Below are 23094 nucleotides of genomic sequence, written 5' to 3' on the forward strand. Positions count from 1 at the left end.
TAGTTAAATGTCATAAGATCTATTAAAAAGTTAATTTTTTTAAAAATTTAAAGAGAAAAAAGCTTTGTCTTTAATTTGTGGGATCCAGGCTTTAAAGCTGTTTTATTGAACTATAATGAAATTTTAACTGAGTTTAACTCTAGGCCAGTTTTATTTAACAGTAGTCACAAGTAAAACCATGCTCTTCATTACCAAGGGTATATGGGTTCTAAAATACATAAACCATATATAATAAACTATTGAATTTGTAAACACATGTAGAAAATACGAAAACAGCCTCTAGCTATAAAAGTGATCTATATTCTGCAATATAATATTATAAGTAATTTTAATAAATACATTTCTTCCCAAACACCTTATTTCTTCACTGTTAGTAGCTGCAAGGTAAAGTGTGGCTGTGCTAAAGTGACATGTTTGTAGTTGTGTGTGTATTGCTGTTTTCCACTTTACCTCATCATCTATTTAAATGCTCGCGGTTGTTTTCAGCTAGATTCACCACAGAACCTGTAATGTTCACATATCCCAGCGGCTGCGGATATTCACCTTTTGCAGTTCATGCGCCATGCGCTCAAATAAAAATAAAAAAATAAATAGAAAAAAGAGCCTAATATGGAGGGTCTCTCTCGCATGATGGACCAGTCAGTGACAAAATAAATAAATAAATAAATAAATAAATAAAATGTATTTACTGGTCCATGATGGACCAGTCAGTGACAAAATAAATAAATAAATAAATAAATAAATAAATAAATAAATAAATAAACAAACAAACAAACAAACAAATAAATAAATAAATAAATAAATAAATAAATAAATAAATAAATAAATAAATAAATAAATAAATAAATAAATAAATAAATAACCTTTCCTGCATTTCAATCAGTTCCCTAGTTCAGTAGTCAGGGCACTGATCAGGACATAAGTCAGGCTGACTTTATAGACGTAGTTAATATAAGGGTGGTTTATAAGAGAATGGGAATGGAAATAAAAACTTCTTAAGTTCTTTGTAATTTGGTATGTAAAAACCATAACTATTTTATCAAAGATAAAAAACACATTGAATGACTTTCTCAGAAGCCCATTTAAAAAAACAACAACAACAACACAGAGGAAGCATTTCTGCCTGTTAAACTGAATCCTTCACCTCCTTGTTCACACCTATACCAGAACAGCTGCAGAAAATGAGCTGTGCACATTTCATTGGTGTAGAGGAAGCAGGAAGAGACAAAAAAAGCAAAAGGGATCAATATAAACATGCTTTATTTTCTATACTATAAAAGTCATTTTACAACACCCAGATATGAATGACCATTAAAGGGACATTTCAATGGTTATTACTCTTTTGAAAAATATATATAAGCGTAGCCTACGTTTATGCGAAAATTATGTATACTAAAAGCGTAAACATTTTACCTTTGTGCTTTCGAAAAATGTTGTGTACAGATGACAGCATTGCCGAAACGATCCCTGTTTACATGGATCTGTGAAAACGACTAAAAACGCTGTTCTGCCTGTATGGCCAGTAAATGGTGATGCCACTTTGTAAAGAAACACCACATGCCTATAGACTAAACAAGTAATAAGCATGCACATGACCGTTCTCACGTTCTCAAAAATTGTGTTTTTGTAGTTTACAAGGCAACATTGTGTAAATGCCAATAGTCAGAGAAGATAACCATGATAATGGGGGTCTATCAGAGAAGATAACAGGGAAGCTGAGCTTTCTCAAAAATGCATTTAAACGAACACTATAAACACAAACTAGAATTATTTTATTTAATGTATCTACTAATGTGAATAATTAAAATGCATATAATGTAAAAAAAAAAAAAAAAAAAAAAAAAAAAATCTGTGGTAGCCCAGGAAAGTTTTTAAACACATAGTTTTGCACAAAATGCAGTAAGGGCCTCTCTTTTCTAAATCGACCAATCAGAATAGATATTCAAATGATGCAACGGCATTTGCTTCCACCCAATATGTGGCTAAATGCAGAGGCGAACAGTAGTGGAGTATTTTTACTTTCTACTCAAGTACATTTTTAAGTATATACTTTTCTTTAAAAAACTTTTACTTCACTGCATTCCAAAGCATAACAAATAATGTCATACTTTTTTACTGCACTACATTTCATAAATAAAAGTTGTTGTTTTCAGCATTATAACTCTTGCCTCAGCATTATAACTCAGCATTTTAACTCTTCTAAGCATTATAACTCTTTCAGCATTATAACTCTTGCCTTTAATACTTAATTACATTAAACATATAGTACTTTCTTACTTGTACTTAAGTAAAACTTTGAATTGCTTTTACTTGAGTAAAAGTATACAGTACTACATTTTTAATATAATTAAGTATTAAATTATATTCAATATGAAATGTATTGCTGTAAAAAGTACAATATTATGTTTTGGAATATTGTGAAGTAAAAAGAAGAACACTGATAAAGTACATATACTTGAAAAACCAAATTACTTGGAAAGTTAAAAATACCTCAATACTGCCCGCCTCTGGCTAAATTTAGAGGAAAAAAAGAAGCAAAGGAACATGAAATGAGCCTCTTATTGAGCCCGGAACACCAAGCCGGCGCTTGCCACCCAGTGGCCTATTAGTACATATTCCTGTGTAAGAAAAAATACCATTCCGTAATAGAAGGTGGCAGTAGCTGAACAGCCAATCAGAATGATCAGATGGCTCGACTGACCAATGAACTCTGACATGTTGAATTGGCCCCAAAAAAGCATACAAGGACCAACTTCAGCCGACGGTGTGGAACACACTGAGAACACTTGGTCGATGCACAAAAACTGCCCGACGGCCAACTGTCGTCTTGGAGTGTTCCGGGCTTTAGGGTATGATATGCTTAAAGAGTCTTTATTCGTTTTTATTAGCAGAGTTTTCTGCGTACAGACCACACCATTGTCAAAACGATCCCCATTCACTCGGATCCGCGAAAATGACTGAAAACTCTGTATTCTGCTGCTAGGCCAGTAGATGGCGATGAACACTATAGACTGAACATGTAACACGTGCAAGACGTTATCCTTTTCACAGATTTTTGTTGTTTACGTGGAAACTGTTGTACACTTTAAAACCAATTTCAAGCATTTGCGTTTTTAAATGGCACCCAAAGCACCGTTAATTGTCGTGTAAATGAACGGCAAAAGCCTATAAAAGGTTTTACATTTTTTTGTTGAAAATGGTGTCGTGTAGGCTACATTGGCCCTTAGACTCCAGCCTGCTTATTGACACAACAGGTGAAGCGAAGCATTGTGTGCTGGTTTGGATATCAAAAAGATAACACATTTTTTCTGCATCTTGAGTTAATAAATTAGTAAATGCCTAAGAAAAAGTATGGATTTAAAAAAGTTTCTCATTCAGTGAAGTAGGATGTCTTGAACAGAAAAGAGGAACAAAATGTTTCTTTCACTCTTATAGGCAGAAGTGAATTACACTAAACGCTAAATCAAGAGACTTTGTTAGGAAACCTGACCATAATTGATTGGTTTTAGAGTGAGGATATACAGCCACTAAAAAGTGGCTTGCGTGTTAATGAGGGCACAGAAGCGGACTTGTGAAAAGCACTGTTTCTAAATCTGAAAAGTTCATGTTCAAAAGCATAAGTTCCCTCTAATAGTGTTGCAAAAGTTACGACAGCTATGCATCAAGATCACACTTATATATATAAACAACCCAGGCTCACTGGAAATACGTGACTCTGTCTACATTTTTGCAAAACACCCCAAATATGTACCTCCAGGTACGTTTACCTGCACTTTTTGGGTGAAACGTCCACCGGAGGCGCTAAGTGATAATATTTTTTTCTCCATTCCCAGACTGATCTCATGAAATGGAGTATGTATGACACGCTAATTCGTATGCCATTTTGGCGTGCTATGAAGACGCATAATCGCTTTTTTAACATGTTTATCAACGGCATTACATTCTATCCCCCTACACTGCCCCTAGCCCTAAACCTAGCCATCACACGCACACACACACACACACACACACACACACACTGCCCCTAAACCTACCTTTCACAAGAAACAATTCATTCAGAAAGTACAAATATCTCAAGTGTTCTGAGGCCAAACGATTGATTTGTGTGAAGAAAATCCACAAAAGCGATCAGTAATGTCGAGTCCATCCGCCAAAAGATTAATAATACATTTCAAATTTTGCCACCGGAAGAAACGTCACGTCAGCTTTGAAAGCATTGGCTGTCGTTTGTCTCGTGGCCAATTGCGTCTTTACGTCAGCTTTGATTGTAAAATGCCATTGGCTCTCATGTGTCTCATGACCGATCGCGTCATTCAACTTGTGTGTATCATTTGAATTAGAAATATGAACGAGTGCGTGTGTGTGTTCTGTTCGCAAAGGAGCGCGATCATCATTTCAACGAGTAAAACATTAAGATCAACTCTGTTCTTCATATGAAGATATCGTATGACTTCAGAAGACTTGGAATGCAACTGTTTTTTGGTCTGTTTTTGCAATAAATACATGTGACTGTACATTTATTTGCCTGTTACGTGTTTTATATTGTTTCGAGTTGGTAGGTTTAGGATAGGAGTGGAGTTAGTTGCTCCAAAATCTAAAATTATGCTATAAATATTCATTCTGTGAGATCAGGTTGGCGCGTATTATGTTTACGCGAAGGCATGATGTGATTTTGCGCATCTGGAATGGAGAAAAAATATTACCACTTAGCGCCTCCGGTGGACGTTTGACCCAAAAAGTGCAGGTAAACGTACCTGGAGGTACATATTTGGGGTGTTGCAAAAACGTAGACAGAGTCACGTATTTCCAATGAGCCTGGGTTGTATATAAATGACATTTTTAACTCTTATTGATTTTTTCACATTTTGATTTAATCAGTTTTCACATAAAATTCCCCACTGACCGCCAATACTAAAAAAACAAAAGTTACTCTCTTTTAAACTGTAGTCATGCCCCTAGGTATATCTCGAACTGAAGTCTTTGGAATGGAACTACAGCTTTCTTCGGCAGTGCCTTCCTGTGATTGCGCAGTTTGGCCTTCTTCCATTAAAGCTACACTGTGTGATATTTTCCCCCATCTAGCGGTGTAAAGGTATATGACCATCCAGGGAATAATAGTTTCTTTTCCTCTTAATTCTGATTTCGCTTTAACTCCTACGGTGGCCGATATAGTCCAAGATTAACATGGCAATCACGGTGCCATCAAGAGTTAAAGCGCGAAAGGCGAAGCTTGTATTTACGGGTATGTCCCTCTTTGGCTAATGTACTTTCAAGATGGAGAGGCAACATGGCGACCGGCATACGAACCCCTCACCCGTATGTATTTTCAATAGCATTTTATATACTTACGAGAATACTTTTTACCTTAAAAGAAGTAAATTTACATTAATGAGCACATATATTTTTGAAAGAACTAAGTGTTTTTAGCCAAGAATAAACTAAAAAAGTTACACAGCGTAGCTTTAATGCTCTGCGATAAATACTCGATATGCTTTGTCTGAAATTTTGCCACCATAGTCAAAACGATCCCCATTCACACAGATCCGCGAAAATGACTGTAAATGTTGTATTCTGCTGCTAGGCCAATAAATGGTGATGAAACAGACTGAAAATGTAACTCATGTCCAAGACGTTATCGTTTTCACACATTTTTGTTGTTTACATTGAAACCATTTTCAAATACTTTGCACTTTGCAACCCAATTTCTGTCATCAATGACTTACCCTCACGTTGTTCGACACCAGTAAGACCTCCGTTCATCTTCCGATCACAAATGAAGATATTTTTGTTAAAATCCGATGGGTCAGAAAGGCCTCCATTGACACCAATGTTTCCTTTCTCAATACCCATAAAAGGCACTAAAGACGTCTTTACAAAGCCCATCTCACTACAGCGGTTCTACAATCATTTTATGAAGCGATTAGAATAGTTTTTGTGCGCAAAAAACAAACAAACAAAAAATAATAATTAAATGACGACTTAAGAGAGATGAGATGGCCAATTTCAAAACACTGCTTCCTGAAGCCTCGGAAATAAATGAATCACCGTATCGATTCAAGATTCGGATCACAGGTCAAACCGCCAAACAGCTGAAATCACGTGACTTTGGTGATCCGAAATCACGACTCGATACACTGATTCATAACGGTTCGAAGCTTTATTTTGAAAATCGGACCATAACTATATACCGGTAAGTCGTTATTTAGTTGTTGTTCTTTGCACACAAAAATTATTCTCATCACTTCATAAAATGATTGTAGAGCTACTGTAGTGAGATGGGCTTTGTAACGTCTTTAGTGCCTTTATGGGTCTTGAGAGAGGAAATGACATTGTCATCAATGAAGGCCTTTCTGAGCCATCGGATTTCAACAAATATATCTTCATTTGTGTTCCGAAGATGAACAAAGGTCTTACGGGTGTCGAACGACATGAGGGCGAGTACCCTAATTAATGACAGAATTGTCATTAATGGGTGAACGCATTAGTAAATGCCTAAGAAAAAAATACACAATTGATTTAAAAAAGCATCTTATTCAGTGAAATAGGATGTCTAGATCAGAAATGAGGAACAAAAGTCTGTTTCTTTCACTCTTATAGGCAAAAGTGATTACATTAAAAACTAAATCAAGAGACTCTCTGAGGAAATCTTACCACAATTTATTGGCTTTAGACCGAGAATATGTAGCCACTAAAAGTGGCTTGCATGTTAATGCTAAAGAAGTCACAGAAGCAGAAGCACTGTAAGACTGGAAATAGCTTGCATATGCCAGAATGTCAGATTGAGGAACAAGTACTCTTTGAGAAAATAAAAGGAATTAGCATCTGAACTCATACAGTCAGCGTCGCCATCCCAGACAACGTCACACTGAGTATATCTTCTTCGAACGACTTTAATTTACATGCCTTTCCTTTCTCCACTGCCTCTTCCCCCCATCCCTCCACCAGAATTCACTCAAAATCTATATGGTTTCATGTGAATTCTTATTATACAGCATTATGATATCGTTTGAAATGTCTCAGTACAACTGGTATGAAGGTCTCATCCCCACTGAAGTAAACCAAAAGATAATAAATGTTTTAAGAGTTTAGAGATATTTTGCTTAACCTTTGTGCGTCCTTTTTTTGTGATAACTTTGCTTGTGGTAATGCTAACTGCATAACATTTGCCACAGGTGTGTATTTCTATTGAAATTTTAATATTTAACCACCATTTCCTTTAAAAAAAAAAAAAACCTATTTTGCGCTAGGTACCCAAAATACTCATTTAAAAGTGAATTATTTTACAATATCATTGAGCATAATTTTCAGCAAAATAATCGTGAACATTCACATTTTGATTTGATTAGTTTTCACATATCCGCCTCCTCGTAAAATTCCCCCACTGACCACCACTGTAAAAGAGGGTAAAAAATGACTCTCTTTTAAACTTTAGTCATGCCCCTAGGTATATCTCGAACTGAATTCTTTGGAATGGAACTACAGCTTTCTTCGCCAGTGCCTTCCTGTGATTGCACAGTTTGGCCTTCTTCCATTAATGCTCTGCGATAAATACTCGATATGCTTTGTCTGAAATTTTGCCTAATGTTGAGTCCCATGCAGAAGTACAGCAGCGGGTTCACGCAGCTGTTGAAATACGCGAAGCCCTTAGCAATGGGCAGGCCCACTTTGACCACATGGCTCTTCTTGTCCACCATCTTGGCGAGCAGTAGGCAGTGGTAGGGTCCCCAACATACGAAAAAGGAACAGACCAGTGCAGCAAGAATCCGGAGAGGCCTTGACTTTCCAGAGAATCTTGTTCTCCGAATCCCAATGCCGGCTAGAATGTAGCAGCACAGGATGACCAGGAAGGGCAACAGGAATCCACATGAGAACCGAATGCTGTACAAGGCGTTCTTTGCTGTGTTGTCACCCTTTGACGCTTCTTTTACCTACACAAAGTATAAATCAGATTTCAGAATGTAGATAAAGCCACATTTGCTATGTTAAAAGAAGTACATATTTAAAGGGATAGTCCATCAAAATTAGGGCTATTGAAATTAATAGTTTCTACGACAGACAATAATGGATTATAGCCTACTGATGTTCATGATATAGCATAAAATGGAAGGGAGGCGAAAGCGAGGAATAATAAAATGCACTCACTATTTTAACATTTACAGCGTATACGTGCAAGTGTGTGTGTGCCCAAGTGTGTGTGTGCGAGCGTGTGCATGCGTGTGAGCGTTATTGTGGCTTAAGTACACTACTTGACAGTTTCATGTGCTTTACCAATGTTTATTAGTTTCGAAATGCTCCCTTAGTCTGCTGTGTTCAGACTTAAAGGTTTAGTTAACCCAAAAAGGAAACTTAGCCCGTGATTTACTCACCCTCAAGTCATCCTAGGTGTCTGTGACATTTTTCTTTCAGACGAATAAAATCAGTTATATTAAAAAAGTCCTGGCTAATCCAAGCATTATAATAGCAGTTGCCTCCTTTATGAAGTCCATAAAAGTGCATCTATCCATCATATAACTGCTCCAGACACCTCTGGAGGGTTAATACAGGCCCTCTAAAGCAAAGTGGCATGTTTGTGTTATAATAATATCCATATTGAAAACTTTATAGACTAAAAAAACTCACTTCCGGCAGATTGTCGTACTTGTTTGTATTGTGGACTTTTTTAATATAACTCCGATTGTATTCGTCTGTAAGAAGAATGCACCCAGGATGACTTGAGGGTCAGTAAATCATGGGCTAATTTTTATTTTTGGGTGAACTAACCCTTTAAGGTGTGTTTGATGTTTGCTACGTTCAGGAAGTGTACTTTCTTGGAGCAGATCAAATTAAAAAAAGTGTATTGTGATATCGAATTGTATTGAACCACTGAGATGATAATCATAATCTAATTGAATTGTGAGATCAGTGATTCACACCCTTAACCTAAATAAATAAATAAAGAAAACATTTTATCTACATTTAAATAAATAAGACATTATTTTCTCATCTAAAGCTTGGGACACACCAAGCCGACGTCAAAGAGCGGTCTAAAAGGACACACTAAAAGGACTAACGGCGACTGTCAACTAGCATGTGCGTTCTGCAAAATTGCTTGCAGGGTTGATAATTGGGAACAATTTAGAAATTAAGAAAGAATTGCAAAGTTGTCCTGACCTCCAGTGAGCACTTGGTCAAGTTGTTGTCACCAAGGTAGACCTGCCGGTACACAAAATACGGTGAACTAAAGATCACCGCCACAATCCACACTCCCACACTGACCACACGAGCAGCACATAATGTCCGTCGTTTCCTGGTGAACACTGGACACCAGACACACAGCGCTCGATCCACACTGATGACAGCCAGAAGAAAAACACTGCAGAACATGTTGGCGTACTTGAAGAAACCGTTGAACTTGCAGAGAAAGACCCCAAAAGGCCAGTGGTCGTAGAAAAGTTTTTTGAGGAGCGAAGTGACTCGTGTCAGGCAGAAGATCAGGTCAGCCACAGCCAGATTGACCAACCAAACGTTAGTGACATTGGGCTTCAGACGGATACCAGCCACCCAGATCACCACAGTGTTCCCGGTTATGCCAAAGATAATGGTAATGGTGTAAAGGACAATGGTAATATTATCCATAATGGCATCAATATCCACTATAGTTTCCTCATAGTGGGTTGAGACATCCGGGAGGGAGACGTGCATAAAAAGAGTTGTATTGAAGGTCATTCTGTGAGACAAAAAAAAGTTTTTTTTTGTATATATTAGCAAGGCCAGAGTTACAAGGATGCATATACAGGTAATATGTTTAGCTTTAAACCAGCTAACAGGGAATGTTCCCGCAATTTTCAGTAACATTTTGCAACGGTTATGTAAATGTTAAGATAAATGTTCTCTAAAATAACATCATTCTTATAACATTATTCATATTTGCCTTATTATGTTAAGAGAAAAAGTTCTTAGAACATCTTTATGATGTTTTACTTGAAGTTCTTATAATGTTGAGAGAAAGTTTTCAGAGAACAACATTTTCAGAACATCCTTTTGATGTTATTTGAATTTGAATGTTCTCATGATGATGACAAAAAAAGTCCTTAGAACAATATTCTCGGAATGCTATTGGCATATGCTAAATGTTAACTTTCTTAAAATATTAGAAATACTAGCTCAGAGAATGTTATGTTATGTTAGGCTATGAGAATGTTGTAGTAGCATTATTGTAACCTTTTAAAGTGCCCCGATTATGCTATTTTAAAGCTTCCTAATTTAGTTTTGAAGGTCTCTAACAACAGGTTTACATGCATCAAAGGTCAAAAACACTTTCATGTTCTCATGCCACATTTTTCAATTATTCTCAAACGATTCCATGAGTCAATGGGTGAATCGGTCTCTCTAAATCCCTCCATGTGAGCCTGCTCTGCTCTGATTGGACAGATGGCCCAGTCAGCAGTGATTGGTCTACAGCAGACAGAAGCTAAACGGCCATTACCATAACTGAACTTCAGCTCCGTCTGGAGGCTTCCTAAAGCTCAGCGATAGTGGGCTGTACACTCTGTAAAAACAGTAACGATGAAGTTGATTTTATTATAATAATTACACTGTAAAAAATTTGTGGTGGTTTTTGTTGGTTTAACTTAAAAAAGTAAGTAACCTGGTTGCTTTAAAATTTTGAGTTTATTGAAATTAAAAATTAGAGTTGATACAACGAAGGAAATTTGTTTAATAAATATTTTTGTATCTGAACCACATAAAAAATGTGATAAATCATGAAAATAGCACAATTTGGCATGTTTCACTGCGTTATCAGAAATAACACACACATTATTACCCAATATGCTTACAAAATCTTTTAATATAATCTTTTAATAAAGGTTGTCGAATCACAAAAAAAATTCATTGTATTAACTCAAAATTTTCATTTCAATGAACTCAAAATTTAAAGACTTTTTTTCTAAATAATTTTTTACAGTGTAATAAGGATAACTGTGCACTTTTGACTTTCACAAACAGATAAATTAAGTTTCTCAAACAGAATATTCAAAAAACCATAACAGGAGCACTTTCAAAAAATTCTAATACGAAAATTCTAGGACAGTTTAGCATTTAGCAATCTTCTAAACTATTCCTTCTGAAAATAGTCTGTAATGTGTAAAGTATGTTCAAATAATTCCCCACATAAGTAAATATGAATATGAGCATCTACAAGTATATTCTCTTATTCACCCAAAACAGTTTCTTTGTGTATTTACAGGGTTGTTATTATATTTATACTATATTTAAGTACAGTTGAAATTACTGCTGAAATATTTCTATTTTAAATATAGCTTAAACTATAGCCATAAACGGCTGTCACATGACAAAAGCCACCCAGCTCTTACTCAGAGTCTGCTTCAAAATATCTGCGTGGAAAAAAGAAACGAGGGGGAAACAACTCTAAACCTTTCACCTTCTACAAAATACAGAAGCAGAATTGAAATCAGTGTTTTTAAATGGAAACAGCAGCATAGATTTGTACATGTCTTAAAAATAAACTTCATGCACCACAAGCCCCCCCCAATTTTTCAAGGAAATTGAAACCATTCGACACTTGAACTGAGGAACCGTTTAAGCTGATCAAATGAAATGAAAAAAGGCTACCGATTTATTTTAAGAGAATTAGCTCAATTGTGCAGTTTTATTTAGAGACGTTAGTTCCCAGCATGCTTTGCATTGGGCTGGAAATGGAGAGTTAATATTGAAATTACGTGTTATTTTATGTATTTTTGAGTGAAGGGAGACATCTGTTGATGTTTAATGTTCAGTTATGTTTGACATTTGAAAGAGTTTCTGTTAAGTTGAAGTTTTAACCGTTACCATTGTGAGGAAGAGTACAGCTTATGGTTAAGTTGTGATGTGAATAACTATGCACTTGATTATTAATAGGGCTGGGCATTACCCCTTATTATGTTTTTGATTCGATACAATCCAAAACTTCTAAACTTTCAAATTATAAAATGTATTCCATTATTAAAAATGCTAAGAGTAAAATTGGTAAAAATACCAACTTAATATCATATATGAAAGGAATTTTAATATTCAATATTAATTGCAATTTATTATATTTTTGCTTAAACATGGTTAAAATATGTTTACTTTTAGTGGCAACATGGGTATCTACAAATAATATTATTGAACTACGGCCACTAGTAAAAACAAGCAAACGCTCTCTCCGTGATTGATTGGTTCTGTCTCGCAACATTTGCGTGCGTTCAGAACCTTAGTATTGGTACTTTTATTTGAGTGTCAATACTTTTCGATACTCACTTAAGTATCGCTATCCAGCTATGATTTTGAAGGATGTTGTTTAGTTCAATGAGCAATGACTTTTGAAGAAGAAAAAGTTTGTTTCTACTTGTGCTGTGCTAGCAGCATACAGTCTATTAATTGTAATGCCCAAGTCAAATACAAACAGATCATTTCCATTCATTCTAATTTATACCCTTTTTGTGAAGTCAACTTAAAATAAAAAAGCACATTTCACTTAAAATATTAATTGAATTTACTTGATGTATTCAAGTTGCCTTAAAAACTTCTCAAATACCTGTAATATTGTTACCAAATGTTCTTTTTAAAGTAAATAGCACATGACATTATTTACACTGCATCTCGGATAACATTTCATAAAACTTGCAGTCTTGATGTGTTGCACTTAACGTTAGCAAACACGCAAGAGAAGAGATCTTTCGGGTACATTGCCATTTAGTGAGCAATTTATCATAAGTCTGTTCAGTCAAATTGCATGCTTGTATTGCGATCAACACCATGTAGTGAGATACTGTAAATATGAGTTGCCTGGCAACTAAGAGGTTTCAGCATATAAAACTGTTGTATATTGTTAAATTGCTCTGCTGAATCACGAGAGGTCATTACATCTTATTGCAGTATTCCCATTACGTTCAGCATTTGCTCAGACTAAATGTTCTGGTGAGAACCTACTTCTTGAAAAATAACCTGTCGTCTTGCATCAGAGTTAGTTGTGTTTCTCCTTTTATGTTTCAAAACAGAAAACAGCAGAATATATAAGAAAAATGCAAATGAACTCTCATTCAGTGTCAGAATTCAAATGAAGAATTAAATGTATATGATATGATTATAAAAAACAAAAATGCAATACAAGTATTGTACCACCTGCAAATGATAGTTTAAAAAAAGATCTTTAAATTTAAATCTTTAAAAATGTACCTTATAAACATGTTTATGAATTGTTGTGGGTGTTCTTACCTGTAGACAGTCTCAATGAAGGTCTGCTCAATGAACTGCTCAGCACACTGGACTTTGAGGAAACACCACTGTGAAGTAATTTGTGAATGTGTCCAGCAGACTGAGTTTCAGTGTGCAGGCAAAAAATAAATAAGTGAAGGGTTCATTGACATCACTTCCAGCTGTTCTCTTGCTCTCTCTCTGAACACTTTTCTCCCCTTTTTCTTATTCTCTATAGAGACAAAGAAGAGACAAGCAGGAAGAGGGAGGAGACATGCACGAACAAACACAGAAACTTAAATACATACATACGTTTGTTTACTCCATTGTGCCTCTGGGAGAGATAAAGCATATGATGTATCTAATTACTTAATTGTCTATAAAGCACACATTGAATATAGACATGTAACTGAACATCAAAACATCCAATTCCTTTCTGAATTTTGAAATTAAGGAATTTATACTACTACTACTACTACTACTACTACTACTACTACTACTACTGCTGCTGCTGCTGCTACAACTAATACTACTAGTTGTTCTGGTACTATATCTATTCAAGATCTTGTGGTTTCCTCAGCACATCAATGTTTGCATATGTGAATAATATCCCATGTCTTATTCTCTTAATCAATGTTCCTTGTATTGTGTGTTTTTGCCTACATCCTGATAATTCCCATGCCTTTTATTTCTCACCACCTATCAGAAAAGGAATGCACAAATGACTGATGTTTTGTTGTTGTTAAAGGGACAGAGTTCACCCAAATCCTGTCATCATTTACTCACCCTCAAGTTGTTCTAAACTTGTATGGGTTTCTTTTTTCTGCTGAACATAAAAGAAGATATTTTGAAGAATGTTGGTAACCAAATAGTTTTTGGTCCCCATTGACTTCCATAGTGTGAAAAAAAATACATACTACTATGAAAGTCAATGGGGCCCAGCAATTGTTTAGTTACCGACATTCTTCAAAATATCTTCTTTTCTAAACAGAACAAAGAAACTCATACAGGTTTAAAACAACTTGAGGGTAATAAATGATGACATCATTAAAATTTTGGGGGGAACTATCCCTTTAAGTGATTGTTTTGGGTAAGAGTGGTGACATTTCTGGAGGAGCTTCGATATCTAAATGTTGAACTGTCCTGCCACTTAGTGTTTAGATTTAGTATTACAGAATAAAACATTTAATATGGGTGATAATAGTGGATTATGGTCAAATAAATTGATTTATGCAACTGTCAACTAACTGTCACGTGAAATGTAAAATAATAATGAATTAAATGACTAAAATGTGAAATTAAGTTATGATGCTCTGAATGAATACAATCATATATTTTATCAACTGGTTGAAGCTTTACAGTGAAGCTTGAAGGTTAGTTTGCAAAATTGACATATTCAGAGTTTAAGGTAAATGTCTAGGTATAAAAACAATTCAACACGATGGAAATAAATGTGGAAATAATAATAATAATAATCATTTTTAAAAAAACAGATGTTTAAAAGCGTATGTGTATAGGTTCAGAAAAATGCTGTTTTCCCATGCGATTTCTCAGCGTGCTGATTTCCTTTTCTATTTAAATAGATATTTAAAGTCTTCTGACAGTTTTTACAGAGGGGTTTGTTTGTGTATCATTCAAACATAAGTTTATTCACGTAATTGTTTTCTGGCTGTCCACAGTATTGAGTGATTTAAAAGAGTATCCAAAATCACAACTCTAAAATGTAAAAAAAAGAAAGAAAAAAGAACAGAAAAGCATTTTTAAACTGGTTTTAAATGATGTTAATATTATTGTTCCTATATGTAAAAAGTGTTTTTATGTTTTTCAGTTAACTTTAAAAAAAGTTAGGAAACCCATTTCCTTAAAATGAAACAAATGTGTATTGAAACAAAAATTCCTTATAACTTCTGTATACGAACTTATTTTTTCAATTACGCATGAAGTTTACTTAATTTTAAAGCGACAGGTTTCCTCACATTTTTTAAGTTAAGCCAACTGATCACTTTTTGCAAATTAGCACACACTTAATTAGATTGTTTACATGTTTAAACATAACATTTATGAACACTTATGCAAAATGAATGTATTCTAATTAACCAGGCCTATATGGTATAAAGATAGTTTTACCCTATTCACCTGTGGTGAATGTTGTTACAGTGTTCGTCTTGTTAGGCTGATTGATTGAAGTGGACTATCTTTTTCTTACTGGAAGATTTAGGATAAAATACATGTACGTTTATAAAATATATGCACAATATTTTGAAACAGACCACTGCATATTTTAACAAATCCAAAAACCTAAAACTAAAATTAAAAGGAAAACCCCTAACACTATCGACACTTGCAGAAAATATCAAAAACGTTTTATTAGCAACGTTTTGGTCTCATGACCTTCATCAGGCATTTATACACCATGTATATGCCTGAAGGTCATGAGACATAGATATTGCAGATACTTTATGCAAGTGTCAAAAGTTAGCGGGATTTTCCTTTTATTTTTTTATTTTTTACAAAAAAGTCCTTTACAAACTTTGTTTACCCTAAAATGAAGAACATGTGTTTTCCTGTTTCACCATCTTTTTGTAATAGTAAATTTTTTAAACTAAACTAATGATGAAACTATTTCCAGTTCCAGTTTCCAGTAATTCATTAAGTTTTCCGAGTGACTGTTGGACAGCTCTGCATAAGGTAAAAGTCTCTGATTATTTTTGATTACAAACCAAAAAATATGTTTAAAAGAAGTAAAATATCAGTAATAATCAGTATTAATTTAATCATTTAAGTTAAGTGTTCTTTTACAATGTACCAATGTGCCAAAATGCCACAAAAGGATCAAACATCTGTTTACTTGACTGTAATTGCTCTTTTGTTTTTTCCAGATTTCAGCAGCATGAGTGGACCTAAATTCTTGGTTGTAATGCTCTGGATATTGAGAGGTGAGAGACTTGTTGTTGTTGATCTGTACATTTGAAATATTAGCCTAAAGTTTTATATGAATCCGTGAACAAATACTGAATGAGTGTTTCTGTTGAAATGGCGCTATTTTTAAGGACGGGTGGTGGTTTAACTTCTAATTGATTGTGTAAAGTTGTAAAGTTAAGCAGCTCTGGCATTTTAACTAATGTAGAACATGGACTGTGTGTTTATGTATGAAGGTACTGAAAGCAACACATGGGAAATTAAGATGCCTCCGAAGATAGATGTGATAAATGGCTTGTGTGTTCAAATTCCATGTCAGTTTGAGATCCCAGACTCATTCAAAAACTCCCTAACCAACTCTGTTGAGGTAATGTGGAGAAAAACAGCCATAGATGGGAGAAACGTGCTCAATTCAGACTCGGAGTTGTCTCTAAAAGGAAATGTGATTGGCAACATCTTAAACAAAAATTGCACCACAGTTTTTCATAACTTGCCTGTTGAATTCAGTGATACATATTTCTTTAGACTTCAGGGTCCTGAACATCTCAAATACACTTTTAACCAAGGAGTGAACATCAGGGTCCATAAAGGTTGGAATCCTTATTTTTATTAAAGAATAACAACATGTTGTGCCAATTGTTTTGGGGATGTATGAGGTGTGTTAACTATTAATTAACTTGCTTCTTAATTCCAAGACGTTCCACTGCCGATACTAAGCCCAAATGTTCCAGTGCTAGAAGTTCTAGAGGGCACCAAGTTGACATTGACCTGTTCCACTGTGATGCCATGTCCCTCAATACAACCTCTGATACAGTGGAACCCACAACTAGGAGAACAGCTCACACCAGCCCTACAGGTGAAATGTAACATCAGGCATATCATCATGATTGTAAACTAGTTCTGCATCCGGATGCTTTAACCTTTTTTTTTTCTTTAAGGTGGATGAATTTGGACAGACACTGTTGGTGTCCTCTCAGACGTTCAATGCTACGCCTCTAAATGACCGCCTTAAAGTCTCCTGCTCTCTTTTTTACAACCAGGCCTCCAAAAGACCAGTTGAGACCAGCATTATCATCAGAGTGCTTTGTATGTGAAACAGAGAAAGCAATGGAATCATAAAGCATAAAAGCAATTATTTGTATTTAGTAGTGAATCTTGTTGGCTGTAGGTAGGATGGTGGCTCAGTGGATAGCACTGTCGCCTCAGAGCAAGAAGGTCTCCAGTTTTAGCCTCGGCTGAGCTACGAGGAGTTTGTTTTTCTTTGTGGGGTTTGTATGTTCTCACCGTGTCTGCATGGGTTTCTTTCTGGGTGCTCTGGTTTCCCCGACACAGTCCAACCCTGCGTCCCAATTGGCATACTATCCGTAGTAAATAGTATTCAAAAATAGAATTAGTATGTCCCAGATGGTAGTAAGTTGAAAAGAGTACTCCAAAGATACCCGGATGGTCTACTATTTCCAGTCAGAATTCGAAGTGCGGGTCGATGTGCACTCTAACGGCTGATATTGCCCACAACACATTGCCAATTGGACGAGGATTCGATGAGAACTACAAACGCAGTAGCCTAGAAACCTAGACGCACCCTAGCGGCAGCAAATCTAATCTGCCGCGCCAAACTGTGGTCGGGCCAATCACATCATGTATAGAGTCAGTGGGCGGGGCTTAACATAATGATGGCAGAGTTAAGCTTGCGTGCTACTAGTAAACACAGAAGCTGGCGAATGGCGGTCTTTCGAATCAGCTTTGACCGCGACTCTGGAAGACTTGGAGTTAAGCTTTTCTCTGAGAAAAGAACAAAGAACGGCACTGAAGTCATTCTTAAAAAGGGAAGAGGTGTTAGGAGTTTTGCCGACCGGATACGGCGAAAGTTTAATCTTTCAACAAGCTCTGCTTCACCTTCGTTGCTCTGGTTGGTTGTAGCGCTATCCAATTGCGTGCACGCCGTGCAGAGCGAGTTTGAAAGTCATCGGTTGGTCCCGCCCCTCGGATTGAGCTGTCAATGGTGAGTTTCCAGACCAAACATCTTGATGTGGGTCTGGCTTGTCAGGCTAACGTGTTTTAGCATTGTTTTGAATCTGTTGTTCCACAAGGTGGCAACACTGGCCTGGGCCGTTTTTTCGCAGTAGAAAACTAAACTAAAGAAATGGAAAAACAAAATCAAAATACCAGAGACTGCAACAACAGATGGCTGCATTGTCTGCTTGTGTGCGAGGGTTATGAGCAGTGCTGGGTAAATTACTATTAATACAAATTGTGACAAAAATTGTTGTAATGGTCCATTACATTACACATTAGTGCATTGCATTACATTTAAGGTAATTGGACTACTTTAGATTACTTTTAGATTACTTTTGACCTATAGCTCGTTTATCAAATTGATTTGACTAAGATAATGGTGTGACATTTTGATATAAAAATACAAAATATATGCCTTTCTTTGTTTGTGCATTGAACATTATATTACATCAGGGTTTCCCAAACTAGGGTTCCTGATGGAACTGCAGGGTTTGTGAGTTTAATGAAAAGCTATTAAGTAATTAAATCATACAAATATAACATTAAAATAAATAATTTAAAAATAAAAATAAAAATAATACACAAAAAAACTGTATGTCATGTGAGCATTAACCGGCATCAGAGAACTGTAAATTTTATTTAATTAATGTATATTATTATTATTATTATTATTATTATTATTATTATTATTATTATTATTATTATTATTATTATTATTGTTGACTTAATTTTATGACTGACCTAACTTTTTAACTTAAAATCTCAGGGGTAACTTTAAGTAAATTAAGTCAAAGAAGTTCAGCTGACAGAAATCCCTGCATTGCAAGTCATAATAAAGACAGAGGTTTGTACATTTTAATGTGTCTGAAAGATTGCCAAAGACAGTAATACATTAAATGGTTCAAATAATACTTCATGCATTCGTCAGGAGCTGAAATTAGTAATGTTGAGAAAACACTGCTTAAACGTGAAATGACCATGATTTTTGATTCCCAGTGATCAAATGCTGTTTTAGTCTCAGTTTTCAGTGATAGGCTCATGACTAGTGAATGGTCTGTGTGTTCAAATCCATTTTCTGGACATATAGCAGAATGCAAGCCTCTAATCCAATTACATGTAATCAGTTAACCAGCATTGATAGTAGCAACTTTAGTTTAAAGGAATACAAAGATATTTTTATAAGTCATAACTTCTGGAGAAAAAATTTGTAGACAGTGGATAAAGTTGACACTTTCGCCTGCATTCGTACACACTATTAAGTGGGGTATACTTTCAAAGACAGTATGTTCAAAGGTATGCATATGTTGTGTATGGATAAAAAAATGAGTATATTTTGGGCTTAAGCCCAAGCAATTTTCCTCCGAGCCCATACTTTCGCGAGGTACACTCTTAAAAATAAAGGTTCTTAAATGGTGTTTTGGCAGGGTGTATGGTTCCATGAAGAACCTTTAATATCCAAAGAACCTTTCTGTTGCACAAAAGGTTCTTTGTAGTATAAAATGGTTAGAGAACCTTTCATAAAACGGTTCTTTGGGAACCAAAAATGGTTCTACTATGTCATCACTGTGAAACCCCATTTTTCGTTCTTCCTGTATTTTTAAGGGTGTAATTGCGCTTTGACTGTCCGATAGAAGTATGCTGCAGAGCTTGCAGGTTCGCCAAATGTACATATTAAGGACGCATATCAGCTGCAAAGGGAGCCCAATTTCCCAACGCTATATCTCATGACCAATTCGTACCTGTTTGTACGAGGTGGCTAATTCGTATGACTTCAATTTTATGAATTTGTACAATTTGTCTATACTGTGGTGATGGGTTTGTCTGGCTATCACCAGACCAAGCTCAATTTAAGATTGAACATTGGTCTGGGGAGTCTGCTCTGTATTTTCTACTGCACAAGAGACGGGATAAACGAGCATAATTTAAATGAACCTGTACGCAACTGAATAGTCCTTCAACCAATCACACCACAAGAGGCGTGATCAACAATGATAATTCAAATGACTCATGCTGCGTTCCACTCCACTATTAGACACGCACTTGCTTCCCTAAGCACTTCCCCTTGGGGGAAACCCCGCCGCCATTTTGAAGTGCGTTCCACTTTGTGAAGTGGACAAGGGAAGTTTATATGGACAGACCCTTGCGCCCTCGATTTTGACCGAGGGAGCGAGTCTACTTCATATGTACATTTCAGGTAGCTTCATATACCACAATGCAACGCGATTGTGATGTCACCTCATATCGCGTTTTATTTACCCCATCACAAACAACTCTATATTTTATATTTTTAAAAACATTTAAAACAACCCAAACACGTCCACGTACATATAGAATGCTGCATTAAATAATTTCGTAAAGGAAAAACATAAATAATAAATCAACTCCATAGTGGATTCCAAGTGATCAAGGGCTTAGGGCGTTCCAGTTCAGTCAATTGCAAAGTTTCCGCCAGTAGTGGGCACTCATGTAAACGTAAACAATGACGCACATCCGAACGAGACAGAGGGAAGTTCGCGAGTGACGGGCATAATAAAAACGAACTGGAACACAGCATCAGTATACAACGACCCATCGCTTCTCTATCCGGCATCGCGTTAAACCCGGCAAAAGCCACTCTGTGACTGGTTCCAACAAAAGTGTAACAAAAGCAGTATAAATGAATGCTTTGAAAAGGCTCACGCACAAACGTAGGCCTTTTAAGTCGACAAGACAGCAAGTGCACCCAAAGTGTGCCATTTAGCACAGGGCCATTGAGTACATTGATGTATACGCATGATTTGGGAATAATGCAAAGAAGATTTGAGAAAGGACACAGGTCAATCTTCTCTTTCAGATGCTCCCAGAAACACCATAGCCCTTGTGAGTCCATCGGGTCCGGTGTCTGAAGGCAGTGTGGTGATGCTGAGCTGTCACAGTGATGCCAACCCTGCAGTCAGGAGCTATGAGTGGTACAAAGACAGTGGATCGGGGAAGCTAGTGTTGCAGAATCAAGGACAGAATCTAACAATGATAGCCAGAAGTAATGTTCAGGGTCTATATGTCTGCATGGTCTACAACAAGCATGGGACTGACCAGTCGAGGGCTGTCACTCTGGACATAAACAGTAAATATCTTTATTTTACCTTTACTAGAACCTTTACTAAGTTAGTTTACAATTTATTTTCAGTCAAACAAGCAACTTTTTTTAAGGAATATCAGTGTAACCTGATAAAACTGAGTGACCACAGGTAATTAACAAATATGCTTGCTAAAATATCCATTCTCTTTCTTAGGTGAAGCACTGAGAGGTCCGATTCATTTTGGTGAGTTGATTCGTTTGTTTGGTTCATTTAATAAACCATTCACAATTTATTTGAGTCCCTGAACAGATTGTAGTGCATTTTCTGTCTTATTTTTTGGTAGTAAAATACAATTTTTTGCTAGATAATATATATAGCTTCAATCTAGTTAGCTTATTTTTATAAGCAAGCAACCTCTGTTGCAGGCCAGAAAAAAAGATTTGACTCTCAATATCAAACAAAAGACATAATATGTCAAACCATAACAAGCATTGGACAATACTTGTCAGTAAAAAAGGAAAATATAAGATTATGATGTGTACAATCATGTGTATTCAATTCAAGGGGTGAGGAAAAATCTTGCTTTCCCCTGACTTTAAATCTTAAATTTTGTTTGCTTGTTTACGTGAGTTTACTGTATGCATTCTTTTTATCATCTTGGAAATCTTTATGTGTCATTGACCCATAATAGTGATTTAATCTATGCTTCACTAATGATGAATGCGATTCATGACAAACTGTTGATGTGGGCGCATATGGGGCAATAACTGGACACACGGTCAGATCTTGGTGTAAACAAGCAATTAAATCAGAAACTACAACAAAACCACATCAGAATGCATTTGTATGAATATCAGTGGGCAATTCATTGATGTGTAAACTTGCTAACCTTAAGAATGTTCATTCTCAGACCATGTGTAACTGCAATGTGGAAGTAATGGAAGCTTTACATGAACGTGGGTTATGTATCTTCCTGGGTGTTCTGTAGTGGCATGCAAGTAAATAAACTGTTTTTGTATGTCATAATAGTGACGTAAAACCAGCAAAATCTTTTTTTCTCTTTCTGTCTGATCCAGGTTGCCAGTGCTCCATTGTACCGTACATTATATGTGGACTTCTGACGCTTTTCTTAATTCTCATTACTGTAGTGGATTTAATCAAATACAAAAGGTATGTTTCGAAAAAGATTGCAAACAGCAATACCTTTGACATCCATAACATGATTTTCAGCTTGCTTTTAAATAATCTTCACTGATATCTATAATGTCCAGGTGTAATTAATATAGTCCAGTAAGAGCTGTTTGTGGAAACCTTTCTCACCTGTTTCAAGAGGCCCACCTCTTACACTGGGGACCTCTTTCGGGTTGTGCGGGTTAAGTAGGACCAGTAATATTTGGTCTCTGACCCTAATGGGAGTGAAGTTTAGGGAAGTGAGCTTAATGGACTTAAGGCCAATAAGAGCTGTGGTGTAAACCTCAAGAGGCCAACCTCCCACAGTGGGGACCCCGTTTCAAATCCCAGCTCGGAGCAGGTCGAGTAGGACCGGTAATATTTGGTGTCGTTGACCTGAACTGGAGTGAGGTGTAGGGGAGTGAGTGTGACAGACTCCTGTTTGAATCACAGCTTGGTGTGGGTTGAGTAGGACCGGTAATATTTGGTGTCGTTGACCTGAACTGGAGTGAGGTGTAGGGGAGTGAGTGTGACAGACTCCTGTTTGAATCACAGCTTGGTGTGGGTTGAGTAGGACCGGTAATATTTGGTGTCATTGACCTGAACGGGAGTGAGGTGTAGGGGAGTGAGTGTAATGGCTGTGCTGCCCTGGCCTCAAGAGGTGCGCTACACTGTAAAAAATTATTTAGAAAAAAAGTTACCTGGTTGCCTTAAA

At 36.2% G+C, this 23094-nt stretch overlaps 2 protein-coding genes across 2 annotated transcripts; one reads left to right on the forward strand and one right to left on the reverse strand.

Annotated features, from left to right (window-relative positions):
* Window positions 1-6637: 6637 nt before the first annotated feature.
* On the reverse strand, window positions 6638-13801 carry LOC137047857 (C3a anaphylatoxin chemotactic receptor-like). Its single transcript, XM_067425758.1, has 3 exons — window positions 13237-13801; window positions 9151-9706; window positions 6638-7928 (listed from the first exon to the last, which is right to left on the reverse strand). Exons 2-3 carry the CDS (start codon window positions 9703-9705, stop codon window positions 7422-7424), a joined length of 1062 nt encoding a protein of 353 aa, XP_067281859.1. The 5' UTR covers window position 9706; window positions 13237-13801; the 3' UTR covers window positions 6638-7421.
* A 2083-nt stretch (window positions 13802-15884) lies between these two features.
* Window positions 15885-22749, forward strand: si:ch211-171h4.5 (Schwann cell myelin protein). The gene is made up of 9 exons (XM_067425027.1): window positions 15885-15903; window positions 16095-16151; window positions 16371-16724; window positions 16830-16990; window positions 17073-17220; window positions 20984-21253; window positions 21423-21452; window positions 22286-22379; window positions 22707-22749. Exons 2-9 carry the CDS (start codon window positions 16106-16108, stop codon window positions 22747-22749), a joined length of 1146 nt encoding a protein of 381 aa, XP_067281128.1. The 5' UTR covers window positions 15885-15903; window positions 16095-16105.
* Window positions 22750-23094: the final 345 nt, after the last annotated feature.

This window comes from Pseudorasbora parva, chromosome 19, assembly GCF_024679245.1.
Source record: "Pseudorasbora parva isolate DD20220531a chromosome 19, ASM2467924v1, whole genome shotgun sequence".
Classification (NCBI taxonomy): Eukaryota; Metazoa; Chordata; class Actinopteri; order Cypriniformes; family Gobionidae; genus Pseudorasbora; species Pseudorasbora parva.

What these genes read in the sequence shown, in the direction of transcription:
- LOC137047857 (XM_067425758.1), bottom strand. Translation starts at nt 9,705, where the DNA reads ATGACCTTCAATACAACTCTTTTTATGCACGTCTCCCTCCCGGATGTC. An exon ending in TGACCAAGTGCTCACTGGAG is followed by an intron (nt 7,929 to 9,150) that starts GTCAGGACAACT and finishes TACTTTGTGTAG; the next exon opens with GTAAAAGAAGCGTCAAAGGG.
- si:ch211-171h4.5 (XM_067425027.1), top strand. Translation starts at nt 16,106, where the DNA reads ATGAGTGGACCTAAATTCTTGGTTGTAATGCTCTGGATATTGAGAG. An exon ending in TGTCACTCTGGACATAAACA is followed by an intron (nt 21,254 to 21,422) that starts GTAAATATCTTT and finishes TCTCTTTCTTAG; the next exon opens with GTGAAGCACTGAGAGGTCCG. An exon ending in GAGAGGTCCGATTCATTTTG is followed by an intron (nt 21,453 to 22,285) that starts GTGAGTTGATTC and finishes TGTCTGATCCAG; the next exon opens with GTTGCCAGTGCTCCATTGTA.